This window comes from Thunnus thynnus, chromosome 20 (assembly GCF_963924715.1).
Source record: "Thunnus thynnus chromosome 20, fThuThy2.1, whole genome shotgun sequence".
Taxonomy (NCBI): Eukaryota; Metazoa; Chordata; class Actinopteri; order Scombriformes; family Scombridae; genus Thunnus; species Thunnus thynnus.
Window position 1 is genome coordinate 6,110,509 of NC_089536.1, and position 26,773 is coordinate 6,137,281.

Sequence of the window (26,773 nt, forward strand, 5' to 3'; positions counted from 1 at the left end):
ACGTCCCGTATGTCCTAACTCCTTTGCGCTTGCGCAGTCAGGTCATCGTGTGGGCCTACTGTACCGTAACTATGGAAACTATGTACAGTGACATTGCACGCGCATATGCTTTTCGCGCCCATCACTGCGAGCTAACGTCTACGGCTAACATAAACTCCACATTTTTGAGACAGCTTCTAAATGTAAGTAACAAATAATGCTTCATATTTTGTTTCAGAGTTTCAGTCAGTGCTAGAAGAAGTATTTAGCTCCTTTATTAAAGTAAAAGTAAAAATATTTCAGACTTGTAGGCTATACATCTTATGGTGTCAAAAGCAAAATTACCACATGAAGGCAGAGTAGGACCTGGAACTGTTTATTGTTTTATTACAGTGTATTATAATTGCTTTTTGTTATTGATGCAGCATGCAGTGTTTTAATTATGTAGCTGGTGAAGGTCAAGCCAATTTTAATTATTTCATTTAGGCTACTGTTAATTCCATTTAAAATGCATATTTTATAAGCTTGTTATATGTTTTGTGTGTAAAATCTGACTCTGCATTGAAGTACACTTAACTAAAACTAATGCCATCAAATACAACAGTGCTGCAATAAATTCTACATTCATGAAGGTTATAATGTTCAGTTTTTGCTAAAAACTGTTTTAGTGAATATATTGATTTATTCTTGAGAGATATTTCTAATATTTTGTCCATCTGATTCACTTCATTTAGGGTAGACTAAATATAAAAACACATTTTAGTATAAGGCTATACAAGTACATTAAAATTGTGTTTCTGCCATTGTTTTAGCTGAAATCATTTACCTTGAGCATTGGTTAAGAGACATATTGCAGTATGTTTTATATCCAAGGAAGTTTTCCGTAGTTAGTAGTTTATAACACTATTGAACGTTCAAGTGGCTGACAAAGTAGAGTGAAGCAGAAGGATAAGGAGGGCGATTAGAGAGCTTGTCACAATCCATCTCTCCATGCGTTATTCCTTAGGCACTGTTCAAAGACTCATGCGTGCACGAGGAAGGTAGAGTCATCTACACGGTTGTGTTGCTACTTGTAAGCTCCTTAAGATGGCAAAGAGGCGGGCGCCTTGTTCGTGATGCCCATTCTGTGCAAACATTGTGACAACGTTGGTTGTGTTCTTGGCTTACACCCTTGTTGGAGGGCATGCTGAAAACTGCTTACACATGATGATATAATTTTCCATTTCGTTTGATCACAAGCTGGGACTCTCTCCAGCTCTCTGCTGTCAGGTGAAGAGAAGAAATAGGGCTGATGATGTATTCAGCTACTCCTTATTTGACTAGGCCTACAGTTAGGGTGGGATTTTGATTGTTTCAGTTTGGATCAGTTTCCAAGTTAGTGAAATGCTCAGATGTGTTCAGCCCTGAGTCTAATGAATCTTTCATCAAAAAGAGCAATATACAAAGCATTTGGGTTAGATCTTAAGTATGAATATAACTTCTGTTACTTATAATCGTTTGAAGCTAAAGGTAAACAGATTCAGTGAGAAATATGAAAGGATTCAGCTTTATACTGGCTTCAGATCTGATAAGATGCCATCATATTCCAATATATTTGCCAATAGTGATTATTGACTAAGGGTACAAGTTGTTCTTAGCCGTGTCTGAACAAGTTAACTTATTTCATTAAAGAGAAATTAATAATGTTAGCTTATGCTGGGTTTGTGCCTGAAGCGTTGAATCCCAAGTGAGCTCTGTCACTTCTTCTGTGAGATCCAGGCTCCTGAAAGAGGCCTCTGCAGTAACAGACTGCAAGAATATTGTTTGCATTAAACTCTTATCTACCTCTCATTTACCTCTATATGTTGACGCCGCAGCTCAACTTGTCAGATTTGCCTGGAGGACATCATGTTGCTAAATGAGGCCCTAGCAGAGCAGTCGGAGACGTGCACTGAAAACATTGCCATCAGAATCTTATTCATAAATCCCACAACAGAGTCCGCAGAGAGATAAAGACACTTGAACGAGAGTAAGTGGGCCAAGGAAAGTTGCCGGCTTTGCCCGAGGATGGGACTTTTCCTGGTGGAGGCTGGAATGCAAAGCTCCTGTCTGTGTTTTGTTGTCTTCTCTTTTACTTTGGCACACTTTTGATTTGTGGTCCAACAGCTCCTGGCTGATCAGATAAAAAATGACAGGACCCCTGAAAAATGTTCCAACCTGTTCTTTCTTTCTACCTCCTTTGCCTCCCCTCCTGTCTCCCCGCTCTCTCTGCAGACTGTTGCAGCGAGTGTGGAGTTGGGACAAGGAGCCCCTGCAGTCACAAATATGGAGACGTGAAGAGGGAAACTGAACAGGGTGTAAACTTGTGAACCTGCCTGTCAGGAAGTGAAGGAGAGCGGCAGTAGCTCTGCACAGTAGTGCACCGGAGAGTACGAGGCACTGACAAACGCACGTCAGACTGGAAGCTTGGTGTCTTCGCGTGGACACAACAGAGTCTGAGCTGTTGTCTTGAGAGGACAGAGCTTGTTTGAATGAGAGTCTTGAGGGACTGTGTGAATGAACCACAACTCAAACAGCGCATTGTTCCCTGCCTCTGCTCATTAGGGGCAGCTTGTTGGCACTGCTGCTTGAATTGTCAGCAGTAATGCATCCTATGCAAATCATAACTTGTAATGGAGTGTCTGGAATCTTCCAGTGTATGTCTGGAATTTCTTTGTGGAGGTTTCAAACACCACATAGTGTCTTTAAAAGTAATTAAAAACCTAATTGTTGTTGACGTTCACATGCGTAGATGGTTTGAAAAAAAAAAAAGTGGTGGTGAGGATGAACCCGGTTAACAAAGCTTTCCAGTCTGCAGATATTTCACTAACAGGCAGAACCGCTAATAGCTCACCCTGGTTAAAAAAGCTTAACCCCAACTCTGATCTGTTGTTGCAGGTTCCTATCTGTATGAAACAAACTGTCATCTATGTTTTTACCTCTCCTTTTTACCTTTATATCCCTTAGTAGGGTGTCATGGGTGTCATACATCAATACTTTTCTGGTGCAGGCTGAACTGTAAAGGATGTTCTGAAAGCTGGTGTCAAACGTCTGAGCAGATGTTGTTCATGTATTCTTTGATCAGATAACTCTTGATTTAGATAAAAATGTTGCCAATTTTAGACTATTTTATTCTGTTTAAGTTCATGTGTTCTTGTGTTTGGACAATATTTAACCCTTTGGGATGTTTGGCCTCTCTTGTTAAATTTAAAAAAAAAGGGTTTTATAGAAAAGCACAGTCTCAATTTCAAGTGTTAATAATTTTGATATCAGTGCTGAAACTCAGTTATCATATTGCTACTAGTATTGAAAAACTTTAAAAGATACCTAGCCCTACCCTGAAGAAGGTAAATGTGTGCAAATTATTCCACCATGTCATTTTTTCCGTGTTTGGAGATTAAGTTTTGTGATTGCAAACACATAACTACACATAATTATTGTTAGTGTTCACTCTTGATCCCTTGTAATTTAGAGATGTTGAATGATTTTCCTCTCTTCCTTTCTACACAGCAGCAGCTATTGGTTGTTTGGTTAACCTGGTCAGTGACCTGAGGGCTTTGACTGCATCTAGGGCGTACAGGTGTGATCAGCACATCTTTGTCACTGACCCTAGTGTGTCAGAGAAATTGCTCTTTTCTAATAATTAACCTGTGTAACAACCATACAGGTGAGATCAGCCAGGTAATGAAGACTTGTGTGTGTGTGTGTGTGTGAGTGTGCCTCCACACGTGTCCCCTAATGATCCTTTTGCCCCTAGCCGTTGCCATTTTTCCTTTGAGGAACTGTCCTGGCCTGTGTTTTAGTGCAGCTAATAGCTATGCGCTGGGGGACTTTGTCATTTCCTACAACAGCACATTGCATGTCCTTTGATGGTGGGGGAAGATTAGGACTCGCCTTCACTACTTTGAAATACCACTCTCCTTTGAACCTCTCACCTAGCTTGGGTTTGACTGGATAATGTCATCCCACATGCTTGTTGATTGAAGACAGTCCAGTAATAGGTTTGCACATTTTTGGTGACTGTCATAGACAACATTCTTACACATCAGTATCAGGTCATCATATTAAAAAACATTCAATCAAATTAAAGTGTTTTGATACAGCTCTTGCTCCATTATGGTCTTAAAACTGTAGCAGTGGCAATGCTAGTTATATGTGAATTTGACAAATTCTCTCATTTTATATATCCTGTATCCCTGTGGATGTCCCACTCTGTGGAGACATTTCTCTTAAGCAGTGGCCCAAAATTGCCTTTGACCCTGGCCCTATGGCAGCTCTCAGCCATTCATAATGGAACCCTAACGTTTCTTATGAATGACATTCTTCAGGACTTTCCTGCTCTTTTCTCTACCTTCCACTGCACTGTTGAGAATAATACCCGAACATCCTTGATCTTTTCACACAGGGGCGGCAGACGGAGGATTTTCTCGCAGTAAGAATCATTTAAGTGATCCCTTCGCCAGTGGTAGGGGTTTTGGGGTTGAAGATTGGATTGAGGATTGGAGGTGGGGGGTGTCACAGACATATAATGACATTCCTGAGACCCAGAGATGGACTCTAGAGCCCCATTTAAGCCGCTCAGGTTGAACTGGAAAGGTCTGTGTATAGACTGGGCACTTTGGTAAACCTAGATAGCTTTGCGAGGTACGGCGCTGATATTACTGAGGCCCCAGTGGTTCCCAAAACTTCCACAAGTGGCACTTCTAACAGCAAATACAATTTTATTCAGGAAGCTGCATTTAGGCTTATACTTGCTCCAAATTGTAGTTAAATGAAGTTAAAATTGTATCACTGAAAGCTTTAAAATGTCCAAATCTGGATGTGTGATACCTTTAAATATGTTATTCTGCACCTTTAACAAATGCAATTTGTTGTTTTTTTTGTTCTGACAATGCAGATTTTCTCAACTCTTATAAATTGTGTCTGCATATAAAGCAGTGACTGAATATTAACCCTGTTATGACTGCTTTGAAAGTTTTGTGGTTTCTGGTCAGATTCATTGCCAGTTTCCCCCAAGCAGAGGTCAAGCAAAGCTGTCAAGGTGTACTATGTAAGTAAGTAAGTAAGTAACATTTTATTAATATAGCACCTTTCAAAACCTAAGTTACAAAGCGCTTTACAAAAGGATAAAAGGTTAAAAGAACAAAAGATGAGTAAAAAAAAAGAAAGAAACATTACAACAGGAGACATAAACACAATAAAAACAAAAACAGTTAAAGGCATCACAAATCAAATTAGTGTACATGATGACTCAAGCACAAAAACACGATAATACAGAGCAAGATACTAATACAAAGCCATTGTAAAATATAGGGACTCCATGTATTGCTCATTAAAGGAACAAAAGCTGGAGATGATTTCAGTGTGCTGAACCTTCCATCAAGCATTTAAGACATTATCAAAACCGATCAGTTGTTTGGACCCGTTTGCTGCTGCAGCAGTTACCACTCGCACCATCTCTGTATCTGTCTCTCTGTCTCAGGTTCCTCTCTCCCTACCCATTGTTCTCTGTTTGATTCCAGCTTTCATAACGGCAAAAATGTAAATCTTAAGTAATATTAAGCAGTGTAAATTTTTAAGGGAAAAGCCGAATCTCACATGAGCTGGCCCCTTCTTGAAATTACAATGAGCACCAGCAAAATTTACATCAAGTGTACAATGTCTGTGCTGTCTCGTGCAGATTTAACAGCAGTGATGATAACAGAGGATTAAGAGAATAACAGTTATTGGATTTAAACATCTCGTGGCTGTGCGGTGTGATATGACAGCGTTAAACCGATAATCACTGCTGATGCGCGATGGCTGGTATTGAAGGAAATTCAGCTGTGGTAATTACTCTCTGAAAGTGACTGTCATCATTCACTTACAACCACCACTGTTTAGGCAAGGAACATAAACACGCTGTTGGCTGACAGAGTGGCTTAAGATGTTATAAATGTAGTAGATGAGTTAAGCCGCACAGGCTTAATAAAATACGAACCGTGACTCCTAATAACCATAGTATTTTATAAAGACAGCGTATCGTGTCATAGCTCACAGCTTCTTGCTCTTATATTTGGATATTCATTGATTATCATGCACATGTGAAAAGGGTGAAACCATAAAACAGTAATAAGTCTTTAAACAGGTATTTTTTTCATTTTTAAAACACACAGAAGGGATGGTGTTGTCAGATTATTGGACAGAGACACTGTGGGACCTGTGGATTATGTGCGGCCACAACGTTGCTTCAAACTGTCATGAATTCTCTCAAACCTTTATTCTGCCCGTTTTGTACAAAACTACATTTTCCCCAACATTCTTGCATTTCAAGAAGGCAATTCACTGCTCTTGTTTCGCCTTTCCAAACCCACCTCATTAGTTTGCTATGCCTTTTTTCTTGCGACTACACCTCATATTCGTCCATGCATATGTGCATATCACTGGAGTTATTTATGCTCTGTTTTGTTTTCAACAGCCCATCTTGTAACAGCAAGGCTGCCAGGCATAAAGCAGTCAAAACTCCTCTTCCCTCCAACCCATCCCACCTTGGCTGGAGAATTTATGGCCAAGCCATCGCCCCTGAGACAGAAGCTGAGAGGAGCCTGCCTGGGCCCTTGCTGAAACTCGGCACCCTCTTGTTTGACGCACCACCTCATTTTGTCTCCTTTTGGACATGTTCGACACCGCGGGGTGATGCCACTGACAGCACTGTTTGACACCCATTCCTCAGCACCTGCCCATTCACCTGGAGCTACGGCTCGGCTTTTCATCTTTACACCCTCCCAGTAACTCCTAGCTCGGCCCACACTTCATAATTTGTTACCCAAATCAAAGCTGGTGCGCATTGTTAAGGTTTGAACATTATACCAGTGTCATGTAAGCTCCTTGAACAGAACAGCTGCAGGTCACAGAGAGAGAATCCCAGGCTCTTTGTCACTGTTGTCTGATGGTTCTTGCTGAAGCCAGGAGTGGGTGTAAAGTCCTCTTTGCCATTAACACTTCAGCCCTGTGGCCTGTGTGCTTGGCAGCTGCCTGCTCTGTAAATGAAACCAGAAGATGCTTGCGGTTTGGACAGCGCTATGGTGGGACCACATGCTAGTTGGGCTACTAAAAGTGTAGTAGCTCTGACAAGTATTGTGTTGTGAGCCAAAAGAGCTTTGTCATACGCCTACGCAAATATCTCCAAAATAGAAGCTTTATGTTACAAAAGAAGACCAGGAGCTATGAGGTCAGCTGCATGTAGCTGAATTTGTAATGAGATGAACCTCTAAATTTCAGTTGCTGGTGCCAAAAGCGATCTGGGCTAATTTAACAAAGAATGAAACCCTGCGGCACCTAAACATATTGTCTCCTGACAAATCCGTAGTGGAGGGGGTGAATTGTGGTACAATTGAAAAGCAAAATGATATGCTTAACTGTTTTTCCCCCCAAAAAATGGATTGATTTAATTACAACTGATGCCTCTTGGCAGACTGCAAATTTGTATTATTTTTAAAATTGTGAACACCTTTGTCAGCGCCAAATATTTTGTTTTTAGTGCATGTCATACATCTACCAAAAAAAAACCACCCAAAACAATTCAAATTCAATTCACCGCATGTTTTGGGGGCCGGCGGCCTGAATGTAGAACAGTGACGCACAATAGCAAACAAAACAAAATGACGCTGATCTTATCAGTCATGTTTGCTAGACTTCCTAAGACTCCTAAAATTATATTCTTGTATTTAATGATAGAAATTGATTATGTTTTAGAAACAGGATGGACAAATCATTTTTGGAGGCTTTGTTGAGTTTTCGTGAGCAACATCAGTGTTGTCATTGTCCTGGAGCGATATCCACAATTTATGTAATAATGAATTATCTCACTGACTTCAGCTGTTGTGGTGAAATGCTTCACAAGTCCTTACATTACTGTTGACAATTCACATCAACATGGCAAACACTCGCGTATTTTTTCTTAAATTCAAAAAAGAAGTCCACATATTTAAACACTTAATGGTTCCCAAACTAAAAATTCATCCTCTTTGCATCACAACATACTGCAATATGATAAATGGACCTGAGTGTAGAGGGGAAAAGAACGGCGAGCCTTTTCCGTTACACTAGTATTTGAGGTTAAGATTCTTTGGACTGGGCCGGAGAACATTTTTCCACGCAGTCAACTGAAAGTGCACATTCTGCCCTCTCAGAAATGATCATTTGACCAAAAAGACTCTCTCTCTGTATGCTGCTATAGGGTCTGATGCTGAAACTATGGATTGTACTCACCACCAGATGGGATAGCCTCCAAGCACCCGTGAGCTGGACAACCACACACACATCAAATATCCAATCAGATACAAATCCATGAGGTAAGCCTTGTAGTGTGTGAGAGGGTAAATGGATCAATACATAGAACTTCCAGTAGGCAATGAAAAAGAGTTTCCAGGAAGAGAAGCTTTAGGGCAGCTTGATTGTTGAATGAGGGGAAAATTAAAATGATATTGAAAAAAAAAAATCTTCCTCCTGTTTTCCCCCCTTCTTTGAGTCGGGCCAGGAAAGTGTGTCTGTCTCCTAGTAGTTAAGAGAATAAGTGTCTCTTACACACATGCACACACGCTCCTACCCGTCCTCTCCTTCCCTCCCTCTCTCTGAGGTTCTTCCCTAAGGTAGATATCTTTTTCTCTCTCTCTCTCTACTTTTTTCTCCCTCAGGATGCCTCATCCACAGGCCCAATATTAAAGGGGGGGTGTGGGGGGTGGAGAGGCGGGGGTGGAGGGGGTGGAGGAGGGTGGGGGGGTGGGGGGGGAGAATGAGGTTTGGAGATGTCAGCTGGCAAGCCAATCACAGAAGATGGCCTTAGGTTACGAAAAAAAAATTATTATTCGTTCCCATCTGTCAATCACACGCCACCCCCTGGTAATGTGGAAAAGAAAGGAAAGAGTGAAAAGAGGGAGGGAGGGAAATGAGAGAGGGAGGTATAGGGAGGGACACATGAAAAAGGTAGAGTAGAGTTGTTACTCAACTTGTTTCATCTGTGATCATTGAAGAAAAAAAAAAAAAAAAAAAAGATTCCCCACTGTGGCTGGAGGTAGGTGAGGAGATGTAGGCCAGCTTCTCTTCAGGAGGGTTCACACACACACACACTGACGTACATGTTGACACATTGATTTTTTTTTTTTTTTTTTTAGGGGTTGTGCCCTGACTAATTGATCCGGATATACATGCATTCAGTGCACACACACACACACACACACGCACAGAGATGCACGTCAACACACGCATAATCTCCGTCCCCAACTCACGGGGACATATACAGTGAATTTTCTAAATTGTTGTCCGCCCACCCCAACAGGGGAGGACATAAAAGGGGACACAATAAAGCCATAAACTAGTGGTGGTGGCTGGGCCAGGCATGCAGGGGTTATATGCTTCAGCGGCCCAAAGGCGACACATTTTACATCAATACTATTGTCATTCTGATGGGCTGTGGGGTGAGCAGCCGTAGGGACGGGGTGGGGGGGGGGGAGGAGGGAGAGGAGCAAGAGATAGATAGAGAGTGGTGAAGGAGGAGGGTGGGACACTTGTGATGGACTTAGCCTGAAGTAACCATGCATTCGATTCACATACAAGGAAACTGATCAGGACGAATACAAAACGAGATACCTGGCAGAGATCAAACAAAGTCAGTTGTAGTGATAACAATCTAGTTACCAGTCGGGTCGTCATGGAAAGAATGACCACTAAAAGATGTGACCACTGCAAAAGACATTTTGAAACCAGTAATGAAGGGGTTCATCAGTATGAATTTCATACTTGACTTCACAGAACAAAATGTTTTATGAAAAGTGAAATTTCTTTACCATTTCTTTGACTGGTTTCCTGCTAGGGTTTTTTGCACAATGCCCTTTAGAGACCAACGCTGTCAGTTGTAACATGTTATTATAGAAGACTGTGTTAAGATTGTAGCTTCTCTCTAGTTGAATTTCGGGAGGATTCACTCGGTTAAATAAAGATTTGTTTGACATTCTTCCTACTGTAGGGGAACTGGAATTGAAGGCCTTTCTGAACACATTATTTTAAAAATGTGAGTTGACACTTATTAGAAATACATTTACAAGTCGTTAGACCAGATGGATTACCTGATAGATTTCACAACAGATTGAGCGTATGGAGCCATATGGAAGCCAGCCTCAGGAAGATCTGTTTCCAAGTAACAAAGATCAGAATAAACTATGACATAGTAAGAGATGTTTTATTTATTTCATCCTGATTTAATATTGTAGCAGGAAAAAAATGAATGAAAAAGATTTTAAGTGCACTTTGAAGATATTTACAGATACTTGAATCATTATGTGTTTTAATCATCAAGTAAAGTTCATGATGTTGCTGAAATAACAGGTGTCTCAAATATAATAAACTTTCACAGTTGTCAAATACAAAGTTTGCCCTGGACATGTCACTCTATCACAAATACTGCTACTCTTAAGTGATTTTTAAATGTATTATCAGCATTTATACCACAAAATATCTCAGATGTCCTTCCCTCTGATGTGTGTTGCCTGGGGGGCTTTGGTCTTTCTGCTGAGGACCTCCGGGGCATGTGTGAGCTCGGCGGACTGAGGGGGCTCGAAGGTCACCCAGCAGGGGCTGGGAGCATGCACTCTGCAGAGAGGAGGCTGAGTGCCCACCACAGGGAGAGAGCCCAGTGACCACTGTCTGGAGGTCAGTAGTGAAGTGCCCCCCTTCACCCGCCCCCTCTGTGTTTTATTCCTCCATAACAAAGAAGATAGGGAAACAGGCAGTGACTGAGCAGCACTCGACCTACCGCCCTGTTCAAGAGGAGGTGGTGGTGGTGGTGGTGGTGGTGGTGGTGGGGGGTTCCCCTTAGTCTCTAAATGTGACAATAATTGATAGATATCTTTGTGAAACTTGTGTGAAACCTGCTCTCCATGCAGTCATGGTGGGGAGTCTTCTACATTATACCAATAAAGATGATTTTTCAATGCCTCAAGTCAAGATGCGGTATGTCACAGCAGTGCTGACAATGAGGCAGGTCTGTTTTCGATCACGAACATTGTTGTGTGTTACGGCATCGATAAAAATGTGCCTAGCTCAGCTCTGGGATTTGGATGACAGTTGCTCTGTAGGAGCAATAGACAGATTGCAGGGCCAGGGATGGATGGGGGGAATGTGACAGTGGTCTAATTTATGAGTGCAGGCAAAGGAATCAGTCTGCGGTCTACATCTGAACAACATTGAAACCACGTTTCCCAGGTTGAGGCCACAAGTGCAATGCGAACTGTCTGGAAAGGCAACAGCGATTAAGCTCAAGAACATCGGAGCCTGATCTTGAAATGAACTGTGACTCAACAACACTTGTGGTGGTGTTTTGAATGGTGGTGTTTTGTACAATTCTCTGCAAAGCAAGGCCTCGGTCTGCGTGTCTGCATCAGTAGGTGCACAGGAGGGGGAGGCACACACAGAGGTCCCCTACCGGGCCGGTTTCTACGGTGACCTGAGAAAGGCCGTAACTAGGTCCGGCTCTTTCTCAGGCCTAATCAGCGTATTACCACAAAGACGGACATGTGTTCGGCCCCCCCACCTCTCTACCCTCCCTACTCAATCCAACCAGCATGGCTGGACACAGGCAGCCAATAAAACCAGGATTAGGAGGGTATCTACACACACTGGGCTGTAGCGAAAAAGTTTCTGAACACGCCCAATCCCGCCCTGCTCCCTTCACAAACTTCTTTTCATCATTCTTCTCTGTCTCTCATTCCTACCATCTTTCACTTTATTTCACTTGCTCCCATGTTTATATCCTTCCTTTGCCTCATCCTTTCAGAGCTCTCACCCTGTAAGCTCTTCACACAATGGGGCATCCAGAAATTACTCATTTTGCTGGGGCAGTTCAGCAAATTCCCAATGCCTCTTGCCCACCTCCCCCTTTATACTCTGGATCCTGTGCCTTTTGCGGTTATGATAATGAAATGTGCTCCATCACAATGACAAAGCTGTGCATGTGTTTGGCTGTGTATGTGGATGAGTGAATTTATGTGAATTCACGCTCCTTTACATATTTTTGCATGAATTCACGCTCTTCTACATAATGTGCAAGATGGAAACCTTCCACTTGAATTTCGTGACCACGGAGCAGTTTTTCTTTTACTTCCATCTCTGTAGTAATTGCCTGATTAATTAATACCAGATAGTGATAATAAAGTGTTCTGTCTGTACAGGAAATACATCGTGTTTACTATCATGATTTGTCAAGAGACTTTTAGTCGTGCATGTGCCTTTGTAGCTGGGAGACTGAAGCCTCACCCATCAGCCTTAGAGCTCCTGCTAATGTGTCCTGGAAATGGACGAGTGTTAAAGATAATATCAATGCCTTTGTCAGGACTTTTTAAGACTGGGGACAAAGACGACAAGAACTCATCGCCCAAATAAACCTTTTTCATTAGAGCAGCAAACACTTCATCCCCCGGCTGTGTGAGGGAAGCTGTATTGGTGTGTGTGTGTGTGTGAGCTGCTCAGCAAAGTCCCACAGGGAAGAGCCTAAACCCTCAGCGGTCTTCAGCCGGACACTGAGGCGGCCTAATTAAAGGGCACTTAAGCCCCACAAAGTGCGGCAGTGCAGGTTGGTGTTGGTGGGGGTCCCCGTCGAGAGGGACAGAATTCATGGCACTCGTAAACAAGGGGGTCCAGGACAGAGGGACAGAAGAGGGCTATGTGCCAGAGACTTTGTTCACACAAGATGAAGAGTCAACAGCCTCCCCATCCCTCACCCCTCCTTAGCCATCCCCCCTAATAACCACCTTCTTCAGAGGAGCTGCAAACACAATGCCGTCCCACTCCCCTCCTCTTGCTCCCAATCACTGTTGGGACAATGAGGGGAACCCCCCCCCCACCCCACCCCACCACCACCACCACCACCACCACCATCCTTCTGCCCCTCCCGACCCCCAAACAGACACTTCTTTTATTGAAATTCTTTGGTGTTCTAATCCTCAGCTTCCTCCAGGGGCAATAATGGACTCCCTGCGTCAGCCTTTTCCAGCGAGGCTATCATCCAAGCCTGCCTGGGTCACAAGTCCACCTCCCCTATTGGAGAAAACTGCTCCAGCAGTGTCATTCCTGTCACATCCAGCTCATCTACAGGCCATGCAAGCCCCACGCCATTGACCTCTACAACACATTCATATTAATAACCCAGTATTTTTCTGTATTTACAGGTAACATTCTCCATTGGACACCTTTGTTACAGCTGGTAATTAGAGGCAATACACTCATTTGCAAAATACAGGAGAATGTCTCCCCACTTTGTAATTAGTCAAGCTGTCATTTTTATTGGCTTTGTTTGTTGGCCACTTGGCTAGACTACATGTTAGTTCATCTGTACACCATACAGATTCAGAACTCATGGGGTTCACCGAGCAAATTCATGTTGCCTAACAGTTGGAGGGAAGTGCGGAAAGTTCTGGAAGTAAGAAATGCTGCTTTAAATAAATTGGCAGTGTATTTCCTTGGTGAAATAATACTAAATACAGATTATAGTTTGATGTATAATTTGAGCATTAAGTGGATTGTAGTCAAATATTGCCATGTCTTATTTATTTCAATTTACAGATTGTTACCTTCATTGATATAAATGGGGTGGATAAAATATTAGAAAGTATAATGCAACATCATGCAACACGGCATACGACAGCCTCCAAAATTCAGTCAAATCAACATCTCTAGAATTTATTGCAGGGTTGTAATACTGTATTAATTTTAGCTTCTGTTATAATAGTAACTGAGCATTCATTAAGCATGCAAAAGCATTAATCATACATATTTTTATTTAGGTGAGTACTGAATTATCATTATATATGATGAAAAGGAGTTTTCAGAGGCATTATATGAAAAGATACAGTCACACCATAAACACTGACCTGACACCTCACAGTTGTGATCTGCTCATGGAGAAGACATACAGGACTGTAGTCGTCTGTGTATTTCTTTGCTGGTAACAAGTAGAAACACGCAAAGAACAAGCTGGGCATAATAATTACACTTTTAATGTTGACTGCACCACTGTGCTTGTATTAAAAGTTACATCACAGTACAAACTCCAGGATGGCAACAACCAGCCCAAAGTGTGTTGATGGTGACATCTGCTGGTTACTTATCACAATAAGAAGCTCTTGATTGTCAAGTACATACTGTGTGTGAAATGTCTTGTAAGCATGAAGCCATGACCCTGTAATGTGACAACTACAGCAGCAACTTACAATGTATTTTTTTTTAAATATTTTTTGATCAATTAGTCAGTGAAATGTCAAGAATTGTGACAAATGCCCATCATAATTTACCTGAGTCCATAGAAATGTCTTCAGGATTGCTCATTTTGTGTGAGAAATAGTGGATAAAAATGGATAAAAATGTTTGATTTAGAATTACGTGAAAAAGGTAAATGCAAGAAAATATTTGTATTTGAGAAACCACGTCTTGCTCTAACAGCAGGAGCAGACTGTTTAGCCTCTACTCTTATATATATATATATATATATATATAAAAGTAGTAAATGTCATTGGCTCTACATTCTAATTTTGATTTGAAAAGCAGACAGCTTTTCTCTTGTTGGGTTTGGCTAAGGGATATGATGAAATGAATACACTTACAAATTAGCAGAATTGCATCACTGCAATCTCTGGTACACCAAAGGATGTTAACACCAAATCCCTTCGCCAGGAACATTTCATCATTGGATCCTGTGCTACTTGGTTTCAAATAAGTATTTGTGACTAATGCAAGCTGCATTAGCTCAAGAGTTAGTTAAGGGTATGTCTTCTCTCTAACAACCTTTAAATGCAGAAATAATATAAAGACTATAAGAGTATACTGTAAGCTATGCTGGCTCTTTTGAGGAGTTCTCAACAGAAAGGAAACAGCATCAGAGAATGTGAAAGTGAAGCTACAACAAGAAAAAAAAAATTATAATAATCTTAAAGTAAAAAGGTTTTTGAAACTATTCAATGATGCTAATTTAGGCGAGAGTGCAAAAGATCTGGGCTCAAATCTTGGCCCTGGTTTTGTTAAAATTTAAATACATGCATGTTTGGTACAATGATATTTTTGTAAAATCGTAGTTTATAATAAGATACAGGTTCATGAATTGTCATGTGTGTCATAGTAAACACATTCTTTGCTAATGACATACAAAGAATTTACACTAGTTTCGTAGCTGAAGACAGCCACCGATGCCAGAAAATGAAATGCATCTCTTCATTAAAAGCTTTTATCACTGGTGTGAGTCCTATTAACGGAATCACATTACGTCTGAAAGCTGTAGCCAGATGACTTGTGGGCATTAGCCAAAGTGTGGAGAGATGTAGTCTACAGAGGAACATATCTAAACATCTATTAAATACGCGGGTGTGAAGAAATGGATACGACCGCAAGACTTTGAAGCTTTGATTTTATCATCGTCAGTGGTAGCCAAAGTTGTCGTACAGCAAATATCAGATATCCACTCCGGCTTTTTCTTTTTTTCTTTTTAAGATGGGTGCTGCACAGCAGGAGGAAGTGATATAATTTAATGAACAGCTTATTGATTATGAATTATAATGTACACTGTTTAAACTTGCAATATTTATAGCTTATTTATAGCAACCTACAAGTTTAAAAGCATGGCTTTATGTTACAGTAGGTATAGCATCCTACAAAGGTCTCAAAACCATCATTTAGCCTCTTAAATTGTATTCATGTTACTGAAATGATTGGAGAAAAAACGTCAACTGTCTCCCTGTAAAACCGACACCTTGTCTCTCAATGTCAAATATACCCAGGTGACGACTTTTTGATCTGACATTGCATCTGTTGGCGTCATCATTTGCGCCCCCTCCTGAGGTGTGTTTTATTCAATGTCATGTATTTGGCCCATTGTTCCAGTGCCAGCGATGATCTCACAGCACTGTCATCCATTCACATTTGAACGCAGATCTAGGTTTACATAGCTAACACCAGTATAGCACCCAAGGCTATGAGCATATGAGAGAGTCCACTTGTCAGCCAACCAAACCTGTTTGATGCCATTCATCACAGGGGTACCCTTAGAAACAGTGGGTGTCATGTAACATTGCATGCAAGTAGGACACAGTTGACCCCTTTAGCCTAGGGCTACTGTGGGCCTAAATTAGTATTAGGGCTTATCTTTGGATCTAGAACATGACACTGTTGATCTTTGATTTTGGGACCAGAGTATCAGCTCTGTCAGTCATTTTTTGTTTGCCTCTAGCAAGGTCTCCTCTCACCTTGGCTACATAAGAAGTCAAGGGCCTCCTTTTGTACAGAAGTATCAAGTGCTAACCAGAAAGGCGTCAAAGACAGTGGCTGGAAAACCTGTTTAATTGAAAAAGCCTACTGACTACCACTAAATACACTGAATTTAAATTGTAACCTTATGTCAAATGTCTGTCCCTGTTATGTAGATATCTGTAAGAGCTACTTTATTTTTAGCTAAGCATGTGGCCAATGTCGTTTTTCATTCTGTCGAATAGTTGAGGCACCACTTCAGTCCAGACTGAAATATCTCAACAATTATTGGATGGATTGCTGTGAAATTTATACAAACACTTGTGGTCCCCGGAGGATTAAGACTGACTTTGGTGACTTTGGTGACTGTGATTTTACCTCTAAGTTGACATTTTAGGTTTTCTGTGAAATGTCTGGACCGGTATCAGATGGATTGCTGTGAAATTTGGTGCAGATATCCATGTCCCCCTCACAATGAATTGTAAAAGCTTTGGTGATCCCTTGACCTTTCATCTAGCGCCATCATCAGGTCAAATGTTTAATTATCTGCAAAACAGATAACATTCCCATTAGCTCTACTTTATGTTTAGAGCTAATTAGCAAAAGTTAGCATGCAAACAGCCCAAACTAAGATGGTGAACCTAGTAAACATTATACCTGCTAAACATCAGCATGTTAACACTGTGAGCATGTTTGCATGCTGATTGTAACATTTATCCAAAAACAGAGCACAAGTTCAATTATAAGTTATAATTTTTGCATTCTTCCAATACTATATGTTTTTGCTCTCTCAACCCAACCAGTCAAAGCAGATGGCCGCCCACCAAGAGCTGGATTCTGCTTGAGGTTTCTTCCCGTTAAAGAGGAGTTTTTCCTTGCTGCTGTCGCCAAGTGCTTGCTCATGGGGGAATTGTTGGGTCTAAATTAAAGAGTACGGTCTAGACCTGCTCTATGTGAAAAGTGCCCTGAGATGACTTTTGTTGTGATTTGGCGCTATATAAATAAAATTGTAATAGAACAGAAAATAATAAATAAAAAAAAATATAAATGAACCTATACTAATGTGGGAAGTTGCACCAAATGTAAAAGCTTTTTCATTTTTTTTCTCAAAAGCTATATACTCTTACAGCTTTCATTATCTCAAGTGTCTCCCATCCTTTTTTAAATATTAATTTAATTAATTATTGAATTAATTTAAAATTATTAATTTACTTTTATAAATATATATAAGAGCAGCTTTTGGTTTTTCGGTTTTATTCTTCAATTTTTATACTTTTGTGTAAGAATTAACAAGTTAAATATCCAGTTACTTAAATTGCATATTATATTTTTCTTTTTTTTTTTGTAAAAAAAAATTAAAAGAAAAAAAAACATTAAAAAGAAAATGACTACAATCATGTTCAGAAAAAAATATTTTTAAACCATTTTTTAATAGGCTATTTAACGTCAAAATTATATTTAACGATTTAACGAAATGTTTTTATATTTCCGTTATCAAATCTGTCCCCAGTGACAATCAAGTCCGTTTCCTCTGAACCTTCCTCCGCTGTGACGTAAAGGGGGCGTAGTGCACGTTTCCCCAACGCATTGCGCGCTGATTGGTTACTTTTGGTCACGTGACTTGCAGCGACCAATCACAGCGAAATGCGAAGAGTAAAAGAACTCACCCTTTAAAAAAAAAAAAAAAAAACGGCACCGTGAAAACGAATAGCGATGACGTTACATCATGAACTGTGCTGTGTTGTCAGCAGCTGTTGGCTAGAAGACGAAGGAAAAGTGCTTGTGTCTGGGTTGATTGTATGCGAGCGGACCGACCGTTGCGCTTTTAGCAGCACGTTTCGGCACCGAAAGATGGTACCGGTTGACTGATCCAAACACCGGAGCCCCGCCAGTCTCCCGGTGATAGTATCAGTTACACAACTGAAGGCATCGATGAGACAAAAACTGTGATAACGGACTAGTGCCAAGACAGGTTGGAGTTGAAGCCATTTTTCTCTGCAGTGAGTGTAATGATTTATTTACTCAGTTATAATTAACCCTAATATTAGTGTACTTGCTGCTCCAGTAGTGCTACGTTAGCACACTTGTAGATATAAGGTTGTAGCTACGTTACAGATAATTCTGTAATCAGTTATATATTTGGAGCTCTGACAAGTTATGAAACAGCATGCTGGATTAACCAACCCGTTGCTACGTTGTTTACTGTTGTCAATCAGTTTTTTTTTTCACTTTTAAAAACGTAGACTTTTTGACTTGTGTCTTAATGTAGGCGTGTTAGTTCCAGTTATATCATTGGCCACAGAAAATACTGGTGTCTGATTGGCTGGCAGGTGCCCGTTAAAATCATCAATTGTGTCACTACAGTAGATACTGTAGGATTAAAACTGGGACACAAGGTTAAAATCAATATCATTATAATCATTGGAATAGGATATACAGCATGATATGGAAAAAAATATTTGCCAAATATAAAATATTGGAAATAATTCAATTGATTGTTCAGTGCTGTCAACTGGCATCCACTGTTATCAATTATGTCACACAAAACACTTCATAATGTATGTGTAAATCAATCAAATCATCATTCAGTCATTCAATCAATTGGTTGAACTGATAGATACAGACGGGTGACAAATTAAGGAGAATTAGGGAAAAACGGTACAGGTCTAATGCTTGACCCCTACAGTGAGGGGATCTGGTGGCTCTGTTATGCTTCGGGGGTCCACTTGTCCCCTTAGAGGGAAGAGTCACTGCAAATCAATACAAAGTTGTTCTGAGTGATCACCTTTATCCTATGATGAAACATTTCTATCCTGATGAGAGTGGTCTCTTCCAGGATGACAATGCCTCTATTCACAGGATACGAGGAGTCACTGAATGGTTTGATGAGTATGAAAATGATGTGAATCATATACTACGGCCTTCACAGTCACCAGATCTCATTCCAGTTGAACACCTATGGGAGACTTTGGACTGACGTGTTAGTCAGTGCTCTCCACCATCGTCATCAAAACACCACATGAGGGGATATCTTTTAGAGGAATGATGTTCATCCCTCCTGAAGAGTTCAAAGACTTGTAGAATCAATGTCAAGGAGCATTGAAGCTGTTCTGGTGGCCCACCAACCTTACTAAGACACTTTATATTGTTTTCCCTTTAATTTGTCACCCGTCTGTAACTTTAACTGTATATATAATTGGAACATAATGTCATCATATACAGCAATCATGATCAAAGTTAATTTTGCCATTCTTACTATCATATTGCAGGTACATTTATGTTGACCCCAGGAAGAGTAGCTGTTGTCATGCATTAGCTCACAATAGCTAATAAACAATAAATAATAAATAATATGGTGCCACTGAAAGTTGTTAAATGATAGTACTGAATTACTTAGGGCTTCCATAATGGATTCATCTGTCCATTATTTTTTTTCTCAATGAATCTATTAGACGTTCGGTCTTCAGAATGTTTCTCAAAGCCCAAGATGCAACCTGAAATGTCTTGTTTTGTTCCAAACAACAGTCCACAACCCAAATATATTCAGTTTAGTATCACAGAAGACTAAACAAAACAGAAAATATTCACATTTAAGAAGCTTCAACCAGAGAAATTTAGCATTTTTCTGTAATTCTACTAACTGATTAATCGTTGCAGCTCTAGAACTGCCTCCCATCTCTGCATAGGTTATTATTTTAGTTAGGAGCAAGCAAGTCATGTAATTAAAATTGTAAAACGTATACTGATCATGCACTGTTCAGGTAATTAACATAAGTCATAAAAGCCTTCTAGATTATGACTTACCAGATAACCTCTTGCAGATGCAGACTGAATAAGCTGAATCACAACATTCAGTTTTCTTTATGTCATAAAGTAGGTACAGTGCTCTCAAGCGGCACTACCGCCATCATGAACGTGGGCACGGCGCACAGCGAGGTGAACCCCAACACCCGAGTGATGAACAGCAGGGGAATGTGGCTGTCTTACATCCTGGGCATCGGCCTCCTACACGTCATCCTGCTCAGCATTCCCTTCGCCAGTGTACCCGTGGTCTGGACCCTCACCAACCTCATCCACAATCTGGTCAGTGGAGAAGAATGTACAAAGGCACCAGCTCTACCACATTTTCCTTTTAACATTTATTGAAACAGTCAGCTCAGTGAAAGACAAATACAGTGCAGTGCTGGCCTAATAGAAGGGTTCGGGCTGTGGTGAATGAAAGCAGAGATGCTTCAAATCAAGCAGAGTCTTTTTTATTTCAGGGGGAAAATTGTACTTGCTGCTTCGCTGCACTGCTTCTAGTCAAGTTCTTTGTTAATTAATTGGTGCCAGTAATATTTCAACCAGCCTTTTAATTTTCAGTGTTGAGGTATTCCACAGACTTGCATCATAAACTTTGATTACACAAGACTCTCTGTCTGGCCCTCGGTTTCAGAAAAGAGTACAATATTAACCACAATTTGATCTTGTGACAGAAGTGTATTTGATACTGAAGGCTTTGGTCTTCCACTACATTTTGTCATATGGTTTAAAAGAGCTGTCCTAACATGACCCCGAGGATATGCCTGCATGATGTTTGTGGGCTTCCTGCTGGGTTTTGTGGTCTATGAGTCAAAACACCTACTTCCTGGGCAAACTGTAATATTAACACATCAGTCTCCAGTCACTATGGTGTACTGTGATGGTGTCATAACAGTCCTGCTCTCTGTCTCTAACTGTGTGTCTCTTGTGTGTGTGTGTGTGTGTGTGTTGCAGTGCATGTACCTCCTACTTCACACGGTCAAAGGAACGCCCTTTGAGACTCCGGATCAGGGCAAAGCTCGCTTGCTGACACACTGGGAGCAGATGGACTACGGTGTGCAGTTTACTGCTTCGCGCAAGTTCCTAACCATTACACCCATTGTCCTGTAAGTGGCTCTCCACATCTAGTACTCTGCCCTCAGTTATGTAACAGGTGGAGGAAATAGCTGATCATTAAGGATGGATTTAATCTCATATACAGTCTCAGAAACACATAGATCAGGAGTGTACCTTTTGGAGTCTTGATAGTGGAATGGCACCTTCAAGGACAGGCTCACAATTTTTCAGGGTTGTCTTAAAACAGTCAGGTGACATGTTTTTCTTGCTGTAATCATTCCTCCTGTTCATACTGACCATTAGAAGATCCCTTCATCATTCAGTTTCAATGTAAATGATGGGCGACAAAATCCACAGCCCACAAAAAATGTAATTAAAAGTTTATTTGAAGCTAATATGAGGCTTCAGCCATTCAAATTAGTCAAATCAAGTTGATTTCTTTCAAAGTTGTGTCCTTCTGGTGGCAAATTTCCTCCTCTTGTTATGATCCTTCAACTGCAGCTGAACAGGAAAACACTGTCCGTCGAGACACAAAGAGGGAATTTTTTTTTTTTTTATTACTAAAAAGGACTAACTGTGGGAGATCCACTTTATTTGACTAACTCAGACAGCTGAAGACTCATATTAGCTTCAGATAAACCTTCAAATACATTTTCTCTCTAAACGAGGGATTTTGTCTTCCATCACAGTGAACAAAACCTGTCTCAATGCTCCAATGTGCACCCATTGTTTTAAGAAAGACTTGTAAAATTGTGAAAGTATCCTTTAAACAAGTACATTAGGCCTGAGGATGGTGTAAATTGGACACAGTGTTGACAGAACAACCAGTCCCTAGTGCTCCGACAAAGACATGATCCCTCACTGGCTTCCCACCCACCAGCACCAATTGTGTTTAATGAGCATACGACACTGGTGCTGGGGATTGCACATGGGTCTCTGTGGAGGTGGCTGAGAGCTTTTTCCCCCAGCGCCATCCAGGCTCCATAATCAGTGCGCTACATAGGCTGGTGCAAAGATGACTGCGATGACTTGTTGTGTTGCATCTGCCAAAAATATACCCGTCCTGTAGCTCTATTTGTGAGCGTGCAATCACAAAGCCTCTCGATTGATTAGCATCCCCGCTGCTCCCTTATTAGCCGAGCTCACAAATTGTTAAGGGGCTTAGTACTCGCAGCAGCACCCCTCGCTGCTTTCATGCCCTTTTCCGTCCTTATTAACCAGCCGAAGTTCTGTTTACAGGAAGCGCTCCGGCTCCCTGGGGTTGATTTGCCAGCTCAGCCTGAACATTGTAGTGATGGCAGTTTTTGCAGGTGTACCGTTTTTTTTGGGCTGGACCGCAGCTACCGGCTCTGTAAACACGAAAGCCTGTCGCTGACTGATAGTGGAACTCCATCAGTCGACTGTGTTGCCACTTCCTGTATCCGTCGTTCATAAAAGCCCTCTAGTGTTTCATACATGTTCCAGCCATATACAAGGTTTTCACACTAACTTTCAAAGGACTCTTAGTCATTTTGTTTCGCAACCAGCGCCAGCAGGATGGTCAATGTGTTGGATCCAGATGAAAGTCCTTGAAGAGCCTTTTTTTTTAACATGTCCTCACTTGTTCAGCAGAGAACAGAATGTGCAATACCTCATTCTAAGCTCACAAAATTCTTTATTGATGTGCGCAGCTGTCTACATTGAATCATCGTGGTTAGTTTCTTCTTCCCTTATTGACTCTGGTGTCTCACCAGAAACACCGCATCTCCGCATCCGGTGCTGACATGCCACTTTCTGAACATTTGCCTCAGTAAATAGGTACATGTGGATGTGTAGACTAACGCGCACATTTTTAGTTACATCAATAATCAGCGATGTTGCAATCCTGTTATTCGGCATGTCGAAACAGTATCGCAGACTCAAGTGTTGGCACTCCGGTTGTGAGTTAGGAAACATCTTGCTGTGATTTCAGAAGAAAAATAAGTGAAAGGCTTTTGCTTACTTAAAGGGAGGCTTTGTCAGCTTTAATTTGACTTCATGTCTTCACTGAATACCTCGTTGTGCTCCTTAATCTTGTTAACTGTGACACTCTGTCAAAGACTTCAGAGAAATGGAAAAGATTAATATGTTGATTTGGAGTTAATTTGTTACTAATTTCTGCTCCTTTAGTCATTAATCTTTCTTCTCTCTCTCTCTCTCTCTCTCTCTGCAGGTATATTCTAACCAGCTTTTACACCAAATACGATCGGGCCCATTTTGTGGTCAACACTGTTTCCTTGCTCACTGTACTCATCCCCAAGCTGCCCCAGCTGCACGGCGTGAGGATCTTTGGGATTAATAAGTACTGACAAGGTGGAAGAGGACACCTCCTTCTCTTAGTCCCCATGGACTGCTGAAAGCACACAGAGTATCAGGCCTCTGATTTGGCTGCAGAGCCACGAGGATCCGATCTTTGGCTCCTAACTCTGCTGAGCAACACTCTAAATGAAGCCTTCTGGGGATACTGCCATGGTACCAAACCCCAGGCAAGAGACACAATACACTATACAAAGGGAAAGTGTACTGTTGTGATTATTCGTGGGCCTATCTCCTGAGCGTTTGTAAGCATTTGTAAACAGGAGTGTCGTAATAAGTTCAGTTTCTGTAGAAATGAGAATTTTCTGGAGTGAAAGGTGTCAGGGGGGAGAGAACGATGTAATTGCACAAATATCGTGTGTCATTTTACACCCATTGGCACACTTAGGTGGTAATCAAAGTTATTTTGTATGTAATGATATACTGCTGTATTTATTCAGCTTCACTCCCATGTGAAGCTTCCTCTTTCTTGAGGGTTTTGGGTTTAGAGGAGCGTAACAATACTTTAATGAAATGGTAAGGGACCTGTGAACCGCTGCAGAGGCAAGACACGAGAAACCACAAGGTTTTATATTTAGCCCTGGCTGCTTCGCTCAGGGCCAAGATTGGGAAGTTAAGCTACTCTTATTTTTATCTGACCATTTCCATATTTGGACGGCTCTTGTTCTGGTTTGTGTCACAGCAAACCCTCTGTCTGCAAAACTGTCTGGCCTGTGTGCAGAAAGTATGCACAAGAGCGCACTAGTCCTGCAATATGAGTCAAGAGATAAATATTTCTGTCCTCACCTTTTAGTCATAGTTACAAAACATATGTGGACACATGCTTGCAGCTACTCGGTTAAAGTGCTCAGGCCCCATTGCACAGGCTAAAAGTCAGAAGTGAAATAAATACAGTAAAATACGAATAGAAGTTAAATTGAATAATAATGTCACCCTAAGGGCAGGCAGGGAACTTACCTTAGAGGTGAAATGAATAAATTCGTGCAAATTGGGCTGAACCGAGCAACGAAGAGATGTAGCATCGGAGCTTGTTATGTCTGCATCTCAGTTTGGAACCTAGAGGCAAATTATACACTGAGTTACCAGTTTATCAGGTACGCCTCCGCAATCTAACGACTGCAATCCAATACAGGAGCTCTGCAGCAAACCCTGAAATACTCTAAAGTGTTCACCCATATTTACACATATGAAGGGGGTCGAATATTAGAAACGCCTCTCATATTATCACCTTATAAAGTTGTGTTTGTGGCAACTTTTTATTCTTAATTTTGGTCTCCACCACCAGCTCCCGAGGAGAAATACGTGGCTCTCTAGCTGCTACATGTTCGACTCTCTTCACCAGCTTGTAGCTAGCTTTGTCTGTTCACTGTTTAGTGCTGGACAGGTAGCGTACAACGAGTCTGTCTCTCTGAAAACAGCTACCTGCTGGAAACAAGACTGATCAGAGTGGAAATTGTGAACCTGAAAACACAAAACAGTGAGCTGAGGGGAAATATTGATTAGCTTTAAGATTCATTGAAGTAAACAACTGAAAGGGACATCTGTTGAGTTAAGTTTTAGCCACAGGTGATCCACATCCAAATCTTTCAAGAGCATCAGCTGCTTCCTCTTCAGCCTGTCAAACTTTTTTTTTTTTTATTAAGATCCAAGGAAATTGTTCTGTCTTTATGTGTTAAAGGGATTCTGAATTATGTTACAAAGCTGCTTTGCATTAGAGTAAGAATGTCTAAAAGGTAATACGTCACTGTTCATTTAAGACTGTTAGTGCATATTTATGTTTTAAAGTTTTACATATTGTTAGTTTAATGCATGTGTGTGCGTGGGGTCTCTTGTTTCATCGCGCCCGGCGGTGGAAACCTGGAAGTGTCCGTGAACCGTTTCACCTTGGCAGTTCTCATCTTGAATGAGTTCGTTAATGACTTAATCAGTGAGACTAAATTGTAGAGCGCGAGAAATCCGTTTAACAGTGATTTATTTCAATTTGATCCTTCGAGTTGGACGTTTGATCAGAAGAGTGTTTTAATTGGACTTTGGAAACGAGCAGTTCAGTTCATTAACAATATGCCAACCAGTCAGACTGTGCTTATTCTCCTACAAGGTGAAAAATACTTAATAATTCTCAAATAAAAGACAAAAAGTTATGATTCCACGACACAGTTTAGTCAAACTAGACATCTGAATTTATAAGAATGAAACAATTCTCCATATTTTTTTTTTTTTTAGAAATATGTTTACTGATGTTAACCTGAACAGTGTTGGCTGCACATTTCACTGGCAGCAGTAGTGATAGTTGTAGCTGTGACAGTGGCAGCAGTAGCCTTAGTAGCATTAATATTAATAGTACTGACAGTGGCAGCAGCAGTAATAGTAGTAGTGACGGTAGCAGCTTTCCAATCCTGGTGGACCGCAGACTAGTTCTGATTAAATTTAATCAATTATAATTCATGCTGTTCCATATTAATCATAGCTGAACCCCCCAAAAAAACAATTCAATTAACAGTTTCTTTTAGATTGAGGTATTGAATTGGCATCATTTATAATTGATGCATCAATACAACCAATGATAAGCATGGACCAAAGGAGAAAAAACAATTAAAGATTTGTAAATAACTGCTGCAGATTTCCTTTCATTGAAATATTGTCTTCATTATCACCATAAAGGGCTTTATTCAAGGACGAGCTATAAGATTTCATAGCACAAACTGACCATGGTTTTTACATGTTTTGTTGTTTTTCCAGCTGTTAAGGACAGCTGGACGGAAAGGTTGAACTGAATGTTGGTAAAATGTGAAACAGTGTGCTCACAGCGTCTGTTTGATGATCAGTGTACCTGCTTTTTTTTGAAGGAAATATCAATGTGATCTTCTGTAAGAGTGCTTGACCCAAAATACAGTATTTTTCAAGTATCATCTCAAAATTCTTGTTGTTGTTTACACCTTCACCTTTTGGTATTGTAGCTGAATCACGGAGGCTGGATGAATGTGATAAACGACTGTAGGAGCCTTCTGCCTTTTTTCTGGCTTTAATCAACTCTTGTCTTCGTGTTTCAAGAAGACTTTCAAGAAGATTGAGCCTTAAATCTAAACATAGATTTAAAGATCAGACAGATTAATGTTCATCTAAACCTCCAGGCTTCTTTTAGGACACAGAAACATTGTTTTCTCCTCCAGTAAATTGATTTATCTTGCTTTAAAGAGGTTACACCACAGTCTGCAGCCTTTACTTTGTGCTTATTTCACAACATTTTCTTTGCCAGTAGCAGTACGTTTGAAAAATGCTTTGGAGTATTGCTTCATACACACATACAGGTACGCACAGAACC

At 40.8% G+C, this 26,773-nt stretch overlaps 1 protein-coding gene across 5 annotated transcripts; it reads left to right on the forward strand.

Annotated features, from left to right (window-relative positions):
* The first annotated feature begins 96 nt into the window (after positions 1 to 96).
* Positions 97 to 26,368, forward strand: ormdl3 (ORMDL sphingolipid biosynthesis regulator 3). 5 transcript variants are annotated; one of them, XM_067575873.1, is made up of 5 exons: positions 97 to 182; positions 8,216 to 8,330; positions 20,135 to 20,343; positions 21,016 to 21,167; positions 23,309 to 26,368. In XM_067575873.1, exons 3-5 carry the CDS (start codon positions 20,170 to 20,172, stop codon positions 23,442 to 23,444), a joined length of 462 nt encoding a protein of 153 aa, XP_067431974.1. In that variant the 5' UTR covers positions 97 to 182; positions 8,216 to 8,330; positions 20,135 to 20,169; the 3' UTR covers positions 23,445 to 26,368. The 5 variants fall into 5 exon arrangements, with proteins under 5 accessions (XP_067431974.1, XP_067431973.1, XP_067431972.1 ...); XM_067575872.1 differs by lacking the exon at positions 97 to 182 and having other exon boundaries at positions 8,105 to 8,330; XM_067575871.1 differs by lacking the exons at positions 97 to 182; positions 8,216 to 8,330 and adding an exon at positions 17,796 to 18,260 and having other exon boundaries at positions 20,138 to 20,343.
* Positions 26,369 to 26,773: the final 405 nt, after the last annotated feature.